Source organism: Ailuropoda melanoleuca, chromosome 1, assembly GCF_002007445.2.
Source record: "Ailuropoda melanoleuca isolate Jingjing chromosome 1, ASM200744v2, whole genome shotgun sequence".
Classification (NCBI taxonomy): domain Eukaryota; kingdom Metazoa; phylum Chordata; class Mammalia; order Carnivora; family Ursidae; genus Ailuropoda; species Ailuropoda melanoleuca.
The window spans coordinates 40,311,613-40,323,739 of record NC_048218.1 but is presented as its reverse complement, the minus strand read 5'-3'; the positions used below and the strand labels follow the sequence as shown (position 1 = coordinate 40,323,739).

At 36.2% G+C, this 12,127-nt stretch overlaps 1 protein-coding gene across 5 annotated transcripts in view; it reads right to left on the bottom strand.

Moving 5' to 3' along the window:
• Positions 1-12,127, bottom strand: part of ARL13B (ADP ribosylation factor like GTPase 13B) — a 67,681-nt gene that overhangs the window by 37,340 nt on the left and 18,214 nt on the right. For 4 of the 5 annotated variants that reach the window (XM_002929314.4, XM_011237327.3, XM_034657101.1 and 1 more), the window contains one exon: positions 8,446-8,695. The exons of the other annotated variant lie outside the window; for it this stretch is intronic. In XM_002929314.4, the coding sequence (XP_002929360.2) occupies positions 8,446-8,695 (250 nt within the window). The remainder of the gene's footprint in view (positions 1-8,445; positions 8,696-12,127) is intronic. 5 annotated transcript variants of the gene reach the window in all.

Here is a 12,127-nt window from a genome sequence, read left to right as displayed (position 1 = left end):
CAAACAGTTACAAAAACCCCAAGGATGATATAACTTACTGTTTAAAGAACAATGAGGAGTACACCTTATCATAGTAAGAAAAGAGTAATGAGGTAAGAGATAAAGCTAAGAAAGGTCAGCAGAGGCTAGATTTAAGGCTTTGTAAGCCATATAAGTCTGAAGTTTATAGCAAATGTAATCAATGCAAAGACCTCAGACTATTTTGGCCTGAAAATAATGTTTACATATAATTTATATTTGAGAAAAACCATTCTGTCTACTCTGTCTACTCTGTCTATTCTGTCTACTCAAAATTGTTCAAATAAGTTTACATTTTTACCAACAAAACACTGAGGTACAGCAAGGTTAAGTAACCTGTCCCAGGTCACAGAAACTGTAAGAATCAGAATTTGAACCCAGGCAGCCTGATTCCAGAACCAGTTCTTAAGTACTTTTTACTATAAAAGTAGTGATGAAAAAAAACTAACTTGTGATAGATTTAAGAGCTAGAATAAACAGGATACTGATTGGATGATGATGTCATCAGGGAAAATCAGAGATAAGGGTTTCAGAATTGGGGGTGAAAAGGAAATCTAGAATTCTATTTTGGCCAAGAGAAGCTGAGGTTACTATAGAATATCCAAGCAGAGGTTTCTAAGATATTAGCTATATCACTAGGAGCTCTTGAAAGAGGGAAGGGCTAGAAGTATAGATTTGGATCATTTGAGTAAACAGTACTTAAGGTAAGTATTTAGAGTGAAATCACCTGAAAAGTTTGTGGATGTAAAAAACCAGATCCCCAGAAAAGAGCCTGGGGTATTCCAAAATTTCCATCTAAAGCAGAAGAGTTAATAAAGGAGATTGAGAAGAAACCATCAATGAAGTAGAAGGAAAACCAAAAAAGTGTGCCGCAATGTAGTAGTAAGAGAACAAAGCTGAGGAAAAAGTCAACTTGAAGTAAAATAAGAACAGCCCGCTCACAGTGGATTTGGCAATGTGGAGATAATTTATTGACTCCACCATGAGCAGTTTCAAGGAACTGTAGGGATAGAAGCACAAGTGGAATATGTTGAAGAAAGAATGCGATGTGAAGAAGTACAGCAGCCACTATAAACTCTTCTTTCCAGCTGTGTGAATAGAGGACTATAAAAAGGAATTAACTGCTGAAGAGAAATGCAGAGTCAAAGGATTCCATAAAACTTAAAGTTAAGAAACACAAGAGCACATCCTGCTAATGGGAATGATCCAGGGAGCCACACTCTTGATATAAGAAAGGGAAGGGATTATATGCAAAAGTAGAAAGGGGTGGAATCTGTAGTACAATTGGAGGAGCTGGCCTTGGACTGGAGCCAAAGCACTTTTTCCAAGTAATTGGAGAGAAGGCAACATTCAGGAATAAAAGCAGACAGAGATAACTGAGCAAATCTGATGGTCCTAAATGAGAGAATTCTCATGTAATAGTTTCTACTTCCTAAAGAACTGAGGCAAAATTATTAACCGAAAGCACAATGGGACTAAGGGAGAACCAGAATATACATATACATACATCCTAACACTATAAAATAAATTTTAAATTATAAAATACGAAGAAATCGAAGAGCTTTCTACTCTGTCAATTATCAAGTATTACTGGAGAAAAAGATGTTTCACATGTCAACTCCAAATGTTTAGAGAACTTGATTTAAAAAAAAAAAGATCAATATAAAACCAACAATAAACTCCCCACCTAATCAGGTGGTAATAAATTTCTTCTGTTCCTTCTAAAGTTGAGCTATAATCTTTTATCTAGTACCTTACTGACACTTGTTTATAATTGTTCTTAAACTGTTTGTCATGGAAACTGAGAATATTAAGTATTATTTACTATTCACTAGCATAATTGGTTTGAAAAATAGTAATTTTCTAATAGTATTTATATCTGTACATAGTGCTCTTAAAGCAAGACTTAAGCACAGAAAGATTCAGAGCAAAGCAATACATCACACGTATCACATACAATTTTCATTATTATATCTTAAAACCAATTAGAATCACCCTGGGGCACCCGGTTGGCTGGCTCAGTCGGAGAAGTATGTGACTCTTGATCTTGGGGTTGTGAGTTCAAGCCCTATGTTGGGTGTAGAGAGTACTTAAAAATCAAATCTTAAAAAAAAAAGGAGGAGTGCCTGGGTGGCTCAGTCGGTTAAGTGTCTGTCCTCAGCTCAGGTCGGGCTCTCTGCTCAGCAGTGAGTCTGTTTCTCCCTTCCCATCTGCCCCTTCCCCCTGCTCATGCTCTCTCTCTATCTCAAATAAATAAAATCTTAAAAAAAATAATAATAATAACCCTAACCTAGCAACAAAAACAACAGGATACTTAATTAGTTGAACATTTTGCATATATTTTATTCATACACTCAACAGGCACTAAAAGTAATTTTTTTCATTAAAATTACTACCTTAAACAGAAAAAATTACTAAACATTAGAGGTACAATATTAGGAAATCTACTGGTAAAATTACTATGAGCACTTGGGCTCATTCTCACCTACTAAATTATGTCATTTTCTGTAATCAAAAGCTCCATGTAGCCTGAATTCTTATGATGAGACACTTTAAAACTTGCTCTCCTAAGCGATCTCCATCCAGGCACAGCGTATCATCAACAATAACTATTCATATCCATCATCACATTTACAGAACACTAATAAAGCACTGCACTAGCTGCTTTAAATGCTTCATTTGAAATTCACATGAAAACACAGATACTAAAATACTTATTTACAAGTGTAGACATGGAAACTCAGAAAGCAAGCTGCCCAAGGCCTGACTCCAAAGCCCAGGCCTTCCCCTACACCAGTAGCTCTCAACTTTTGCTGTGCATCAGAATGATCTGAAGAATGTGTGAAAATAACCCAGAAGCATTCCCTGGCCCCACCCTCAAAATTTAAAAGGTCTGGGCTGATGCTGATGCAGATGGTCCCCAGAAAACATCCTGCTAACAATACTACCAACAGGTTTCTCTTTGTTATATTGTTTTTATATAAAGTGTGTTTGGGTGGGGAAGGGAAGGATGGGAACCTCTGAAGTTTCCTTATGCATAAATTACCTAGGAAGTCAACCAGCTGAGAAGCTTCACCAGAAACTACAGCTGCTAAGAGTGAAGTTGATGCCAGTAGAGACAAAAGTAAGACTTCAGTAAGGAAGTTTGGAGGTGAGTCAACAATATAATGAAATAAGGATGACGATGACAGCTTGGTACGGTTCCCCTGCAAAAAGAGAAATCTTAAACCCTATGGGCCCTATACATAGAGTAGGGCTTTCAGATGGTAAAAATAGTAAGTTAAAGGACTCACCACTACATCTAAGGATCAAGGGATTAAATGACCTAGGTAGTCCATATCTGCATACTTATGAGTTTCTAGCAATCTAAAAAAGGCCCAAGTTCTCCTATTTATTATGTAAAGGTCTAACTTGGTAAAAGTGCATTTTCCTCAAATTCTAATGACAGTATTAGGATAATCCATAACCTTAGTTAACTTCTAAGGACTTATAATAAAGAATATGACTCAAAGAAATTTGCAAACTAATTTTTTTCTGTAATACTGTCTAGAAAAAAGGTGACTCAAGTAGGCATATAAAGGTTCAAGGCAAAAATCTTCCACTGGAAAAGTAATAATAAAACCCTGGTTATTGTTTCTCCTAATATGGAAACTCACTGCCATGGTTTTTAACCTTTTTGGTCATGAAATCCATTAGGAATTTGATGAGAGCTAGGATCTGCTCCCAAGGAAAAATGCACATGCGCTCAGGACTATGTATGTGATTTCAGGGAGTCCTGGGAGGCTATCATAGGTGCAAAGACCTCTGGGTCAAAAATTTCTTTTTTTATTGAAATGTTCATAACACCTAGTAAGATCATATCACAGATATTGTGTTTCTTCCCTGAGTGAAACTCCTCTATATTACTTTTGTTGCAAAGCATCTAATTCACAATGTTTGGTCCAAAGTTAGGTCATATAGCTCTACAGAAAAACAGACAGTATGTAATGAGAAAGTGGCATCATTCCAAGAGTTCAAGTGTGCTAACACAAGGAGAATTGTTACTATCCTGGGAGAAAATTGTAGCCTTGGATCTCCAGAGTTATCCGAGTTTTATGTATCAGGAGATTCAACCATAAAAAAGGGAAGCTTCAGCTCAGCTCTTTCCAGAAGTAGTCAACAAAAAGTGCCTTATATTATTTATGAAAAATTTCTATGGTATGTGCTGAGCTTGAAATTTGGGCTTACTGCTGGAAGGGGGATGGGGGCGTTGTGAAATAGGTACAAGGGAGTAAGAGGTTAAAACTTCCAGCTATAAAATAAGTTGGGAAGGAAAAATACAGCATAGGAATAGAGTCAATAATATTGTAATCACTGTATGGTGACAGATGGTACCTACACGTACCATAGTGAGTATTTTGTAATGTATATATAATTGTTGAATCATTACATTGTACACCTGAAACTAATATTATACGTCAACTAAAAAAGAAATTAGGGATTATGTTGATTCCAGTGCTTTGATACAACTGCAAAAGTTGTTTACTTTTTCTATTGGAAAGGTCTTTATCTGTCCAGAGTATCTAATTTCAGTTTTTTAAAAAATTAAGTTATAAACTGTTAAAGCAAGAGTATGGGGGGGCACATGAGGGCAAATAATTCATACATTAACCAGAGTATAGGTTAATCTCTATTGTAACTAGGAGAGTAAAAGGAACACTTTCTAGGTAAATAAACAGGTTAACATGATTATAGAGCAGAACTTTTGAATAGCATCTATTTTGACTCTCTTTAATCACTTTCACTTTTTTACTGAAATGCATTCTTACAATACCCTAAAGTATGGTTCACATGATTATATACAGCTAAATACAAAAGCAGAATTACAATATTTTACAGCTACTTTTAATATAGAAGAGGCATTTAACCACTAAGTCCAAAGAAGGACAGTAACTTGCCAGGGTCATAAACAAATTCACACCAGCTCTTAGAATCCAGGTTCCAGACTCTCCATGTTCTCTCTAAACGGTTTTTTAACTTTTCACCACTATTTCAGAGATTTTAATCAAAATATTATGCTCATTAAGTAGTAAATGCTATAGAATGGTAAAACAGAATTTCTGAGCTAATAAAACGCAGAAGACTGGTGGTGTTCTATGACTCTGACCTTTCAAGAGAGCCCTCAAGTCTGACATAAAGTGAACTTTGGCTGAAGCTTCATTTGCAATGACACATGCTGTCGGGCTGGTATGCAAGAGCAAGTCAGGCATAGCCAGAGACTGCCCAGGACCTGCTACTGGTCACCTAACTTGGCTTTCCACAGCATGAATGAATCCCGGCTCCATCAATTTGTAATTCTGTGACTATAGACAATATTCTAATTTTTCAGGTTTATTTCTGTTGAATGGCTGAATCTTCTCAGAGGTTTTATATTGTTCGCTGTTTGTTCATCATTAAAGGGTGGGAAGAGAAAGTTATCTAGGTATTGAAGTGAGTTCTGAGAGGCTCTGTGGGTCCTAAATCAGCGAGGTTAGGCTCAGACAGGATGAACAGAAGAAATCAGATGCTGTCATTGAATTTTGCCCATGATAGGTCTAGACGTTTGTGGGCTGGAAGGAAGCAGCTGAGTGACAAGGAGCACTGTAGGCTGCCTCCTAATTCAGGTACCCTCCCCCTCCATATCCACACCCCACCAGGTCCTAGCACTGAGCTTAGCAGGGTTCTGCCAGAGGCCCTTCCCATTTATTACCTAGTGGAGTATTCAATAACATACCTATTATGGGTTAGGGTTGTTTCAGTTAAACAGAATTTAGCTGCATGGAGCAGTGAAGGCAACCTGAAGAACTGTAAGCAGATGAACTGTAAAATGATCAAATGTGTATTTTAAAGAGCTCTCATATTCTTTATATAATTTTGCATTGTTTTACTTGTTAAAGCATACACCAGTTTCGTACAACATCAAATTTTTTGGTAAAACATCAAATTTTGTAAATTTGAAAAACATCAAATAAAGAAAAAGGCTCCTGCTAGCAATGTAGAGGAAAGCTTGGAGGATGGGCAGGACTGCAGGGAGACTGCTTAGGAGACTGCTGCTCTCAGGAACACAGGCGAGAAGTGCAGAGGGATTACACAAGGGATTACAGAGAGTAGAGACTCAAAGGATATTAAGACAGTAACATCAATAAGAGAAATTACTTGTAGGTCAGAGAGAAAAAGGTAAACAGGAGAATTTCCAAATACAGGTTTTGTATAGATATTTAAGAGGGATTTAGAAACATATAAAAAAAAAAGGGGTACAGGGGCCCCTAGCCCGGCTCAGCCAGAAGAGCATGGGACTCGACCTCAGCATCATGCTTACTTAAAAATAAATAAATTAATTAAAATATATACACATATTTTTTTTTAAAAAGAAAAGATGGGATACAAAATTTTACATACTATACACAACTGTATACATTACAAATTTTGCAAAAATATCCATAGGAAATTCATCAAAATGTCAGCAGTGATTGGCTCTGCATGTTCAATCAACATTTTTTAACTCACTCTTCCCTACGTGTATTAAATTTATTAAGAATGTGTACTTTTTGTACATTTTTGCATATTTTTGAAGCACACTCATTTCAAAAAGCAGTTTACCTTTATTAGTAAAAATCCTTTGGTTGTAAAATTGCCCTGGAAAAAACTGGCCAAATGGCAAACCTATACTTCACAAGTATATTATAGTATCATTATGAATTCTCATGAGCTCTCATGAGATCTCACTGCCTACCAAATTATAATGGTGAAGCAACCCCCTAGCTGGTGGTTTTCCAGTTTTTTCCCCCTCTATTCCAATAATCTACTAGGTGAGAAAGGTGAGAGGACAGACAGCAGATCCCTTATTGATCATTATTTGATTACTCAGTGCTAACTGTAGTCACTTAGGAACTGCATGCTCCTGCCTCGCGGCTTTTCCACATACATCTGCATGACTGCCTCTCTCCCATCCGTTGTCGTCTCCTCAGTAAGACCTACTATGATTATCCTAATTATAAAAGTAACATACCCCGTCATACCACCACCATAGGACCCCAGATCTTTTGCCTGCATTTTTCAATATACTTATCACCTAATGTACGATATAACTTTTTATTACATTTATTGTGTATGTCACTCCCTAGAATGTAAGATTCTGAGGTCATACATGGATTTATATTATTTTTGTTCCCAAATGTATCCCCATCACCAAGACAATGCCTAGCACATAGTGGATGCACAATAAATATTTGCTAAATTAACACATGAATGAATGAATGAATGAATGAATAAAATAAATGACTATTAGGTAAAAAATGAACACATAATTATTTTACACATAAGCATCAGTCATCTCAGTCATTAACATTTTTTACCTTAGAAGTCACTGGTTCTTTGCTTAAATGTGTAGAGACTATCTTAGCCTGTGGGGTTCAACAAAGTTCATTCCTTGTATATACGTCTATTAAAGTTTCCTTCAGAGTCAATAAAGGTGAGAATTGATTACACAAATTAAATAACTTCACTAATTGGTTACATAAATAAAAATTAAGCCATGTAACCTGTACTAATAAACGATGCCATAAGGTCTTACTTTGTGTAATCAGAGCTTCCAAACTGCCTCATTTAAAAATGTTCATTAACTACTGAGGACCACTGAGAAACTGCTTACAATTTCTCATTTAACCATATGATAAACTGGTTGGTTTTGTTTTAATCCTCAGTAATGAAACAAGCATGAGGAAAAGGCACAAGAAGACAAGGGCACACATTCAGCTCACTCTGATTTTAACAGTAATTTAATGGACTTTCACTTTCTGTGTCTTATAGCACCATCTGGTGTTTACTGTGCAGAAAGGCTGTGAGGGCAGGGGGTGTAAAAGTCCTTTGTCACTTTTTCAAAAATGTTTAGGCAGCTGAACAAAATAATACAAGCATATGACTAAATTCATAACAACACAGATCACACATTCAATATGGAAATACAGAAATAAAAATTTAGAAATCAATGTGGCATTGGAAGAATAAAACTTTTAAATAACTTCCAAATAAGAATACTCTTCAAGAAAAACAAGACAAAGGCAACACATAAGTTATTAAGAGGGGAAAAAGTTGAAAAACATTCTAGAACCTTGTTAGTAGGCCATTTCAAAATGCACAATTTTATAAAATGTCATCAAATAAAACAAAGGGTTTATATTTGAATACCCAGAAGATCTAAGTATAACTCTTCTTCATAATATAGCCTCAATCCTTAGTCCCTAACAAGGCCTCACTATATTAACAATCCCCAGTTAATCACATTTTATTACATTAGGATGTGACAATTTTAGCTTATTCACTTATTGAGCTTATTTTGTAACTTAGGTAAATTTCTTTATTGGCTAATGCCATCGCTTCTGTGTTTACAATGACACCAATGTTACTTACACCAGTATAGGCTTTCCTGATATCCTAGGATGTCTTAGCACCTCTGACATTGTCTCTTTTGTCTCTTCCATTCTCTCTTCATCACTGGAATCCACAACAAATATTACCCCATAGGACTCAGCATAGTAATTCTTCCAGATTCCCCGAATTCTTTTTCCACCTCCCAAGTCAAAGATGGTAACTTCAAACTTTCCTTGTCTAAGGTCAATTTTGGAAAAGCCCACAGTAGGAGCCACATCTTCAGGATATTCTGTTTCAAATGATACAAAAGAAACAACCTTTAGACTTTAAAATAATAACATTAATTTAACTTTACAACTTAAATGACATAAACAGTGTTTTTCATCATAATTTAGTACTAAATGGAATGTTTACTATTTGCTTACACACTAAGCTTTATATCTAAGTATACTGGTTTGGGGGAAGGGTAAATATTATAAAATATCCAACTAGAATTTATGCTCTGTGCAGATAAAAATTTGTCTGTTTTTTATTTGTTTTGTATTGAAATAACCCTAGAATAATGTCTACCACATAGCAGGTACTTAATAAATATCTGTAGAATAAATAAATGAATGAACTCTTGCCTTTAAGGCTATTGACACTCCAAGTTACAAATAATAAAAATGTCAACCCTTCAACGCCATAGCCATCCCCAGGGACCATTACAACCTCTTTGAATTTATAAAGAAAAACTGAGTATTAAGAGAATAGTTGAGAAGAACGAAAAAATGGGAGAAGCTATGAGTAGACTGCACTTTTCTAATTACTGAATTAAAGCTATAATTGGAATAAAGAAACTTTTCAGAGCAACTTGAAATATAGAGTAGATCTCATTATTTCTACAGGAACATGTTTTGGATGTTCTCATAAATTTAAAATTGAAATTTTCTGTACTGCTGTATATGACAACACAAAAAAGGTACAGGATGTACTTAACTGCCAAGGAATGGTAAGAACAATAGGATTAAAAAGATAACTAAGATTCAAGAAAGACTTGAACTGAGAGCTGAGACTTAGGCCTTAAAGCTAGGTAAGAGTGATCTAAGTAACAGAAGAAATAGCAAAGGCAAGAAAGTACAAACAAGTTGACCATTGTAGCTGGAGCAAACCCTTAAGATTGTGAATGCGAACTGAAGAGTACTGGAGAGAACTGGGAAGCATGGAAGGTATTTCAGCAGACCAGTAATATAATTAAGGTGATTAAAGAGTGCTTTATTAAGAAACAACTTTGCAAAGTCTCTAGAACTGGCTAGAAATGGGAGTGATGGCCATTTTTCAGACAGATCTGAAAATAAATAAGGAAGAATAGAAAGAGAACTCACGAAAGAGACTAATAGAACCTGGTGACTCAATGGCTATGAAGAATTGAAACTTCACGTTTGTCTCTTTCATTCGCTCTTCATCACCAGAATCCACAACAAACAGTATTCCATTGGACTTTGTTTACACCTGCATGGGCAATACAATGGCCCCAAACTACATGAGGTTTTTTAAATTAAAATCAATTAAAATTAAACTAAATTTCAGTTCTTCAGCTGTACTATCTATACTTAAAGTGCCAAAGCCACACAGCCTAGTGGCCCACACTACTACTAGACAGAGACCATAGAGAACATTCCTATCATTGTGGAAAGCTCTACTGAATAACAGTGGTATAGATGGTCTTATCATTCCCACATTCTGCAAAACATTTGGTTTTACAAAGATAAATTTGAAAGGCATTTGCTGCTAGACGTAGGTGTGACTGGGAAACAGACTTGCAGGGTACTACTCCCTGGTAGCAAGTACCTTGGTGCAGTTTAAACAGCTCCCTAGAGAGTTCAAAGAGACATTACAAGTCACATTTTTCTAAGACCTTCATTATCTAGGAGAAAAAAGTTTAGACGCAATACAAGCAGAGTGATGCTCCCAAAACAGGATTACACTAGACTTTTAAAAATATGGATCTAGTCCAGGCCAGAACTGGTTTCCTTAGTTAAAATAGGCAGCCGTCTTTGAGCATGACTCGAGAGGTACTCCCAGGAAATTATCAGTGAAAATACATAAATCAACAGTGCTGGAGTAGGGATAAGGGAACTAACAAGTACAAGATACCTACTCAGTACAGGACTTTGTTAGGCATTAGGAAATAAAGATGAATAAGATAGGGCTGCTGTCCTCAAAGAACATACAGTACAATATAGACAGATACATATTAATGGAAATAACACAAGAACCTTTATTTCTATGAAAAAAGTCTGGAGAGGATAGTGTGAGGATGTTATGGATTGCATGACTATGTCCTGTGTGCATAAGCTCCTCCCCCCCCTGCAAAACTCATATGTTGAAACCCTAATCCCTAATGCGATGGTATTTGAAGATGAAGCCTTTGGGAGGTAATTAGCTTTGGGTGAGATCATGAGGGTGCAGCTACCGTGATGGGATTAGTACACTTATAAGAAGACACAGGAGAGCTTGTTTTCTGTGTCTCTGCATCACACAAGGACACAGCAAGAAGACAGTCATCTATAAATCAGGAAGAGGGCCCTCATCAAGAGCCCAACCATACTGGCACCCCAACTTCACACTTCCAACCTCCAGAACTGTAGGAAATAACTTGTCTAAGCCACCCAGTCTAAGATACTGGTATAGCAGCCCAAACCAAGACCACGGGCATTCAAAAAGGCAGAAGTTACAGTATACAAAGGCTTCAGAAAGGCCATGAAAGAAAAATGAAGTATTAAAAACTACATAATTATAATAAAGAAGGGAGAAGAACATTCCAAGCAGGAGAGCAATGTAAGCACAGATAAAATGATGGCAACATTCCCAGGAAACCAATTTTTCAAAGTTACATGGTAGGCAGAGCCAGGATTCAAATCCAGGTCAAGACATTAAATGCCTTTCCTCCCTGATTTCTCTATCCTTTCCTCCAGGGTCCTACTCATGATTCTGTGTTTTAAGACTCAAGACCAAATGTTCTGGATACAACTTCCCTATAAATCATTTCTGAGGATTTCTTTCTACTTCCATTATCACCTACATGCTCTATCACAATATTCTGTCTTCTTGCTAGTCTTCACAATAGCCTGTATCTTCCCAGTATCTGGGACCTACCTTTGCATCCTTAATACTTAGCACAAAGTACACAGTGGCTCAATATTATAACACCAGACAGCTGAAGCTACTGTCCTTACATCCATCCTTCCTTTTGTCCTTCCATATATTTATCCATCCATTCATGCTAGTAGCCATTTATTGAGGGCCTATTATAGATTAGGCATCATATAAGAACGAGGGGTACAAAGACAAATGGTCCCCAATCCTGAGGATTTCATTAAAGTATATGTGTTAAGACAATATCTAGAAAGCCCAAGATAAAGTGAAAATATATAATCAATAACTATTTATTGAGCATCTATTATATGCTAAGCACTGTGCAATGTCCTAGATACACAATAATAAGACCCATCTTCTGATCTTAGAGCCCTTATGTAGAGGAGAAAAATGGAAACATAAACAACTAAAACATAATGAAAGTATGTTAATATCCAACAAAGGTAGGGATCAGTTTACACAAAGAAGAATTTTGCCACCCAAATAACAATCATTTCTTAGAAACTATTAGGAAACAGCACTGGATAGTCAGAAAATCCTGGATATTTTAGCTGAGCACATACCTACTTAGGATAAAGACTAC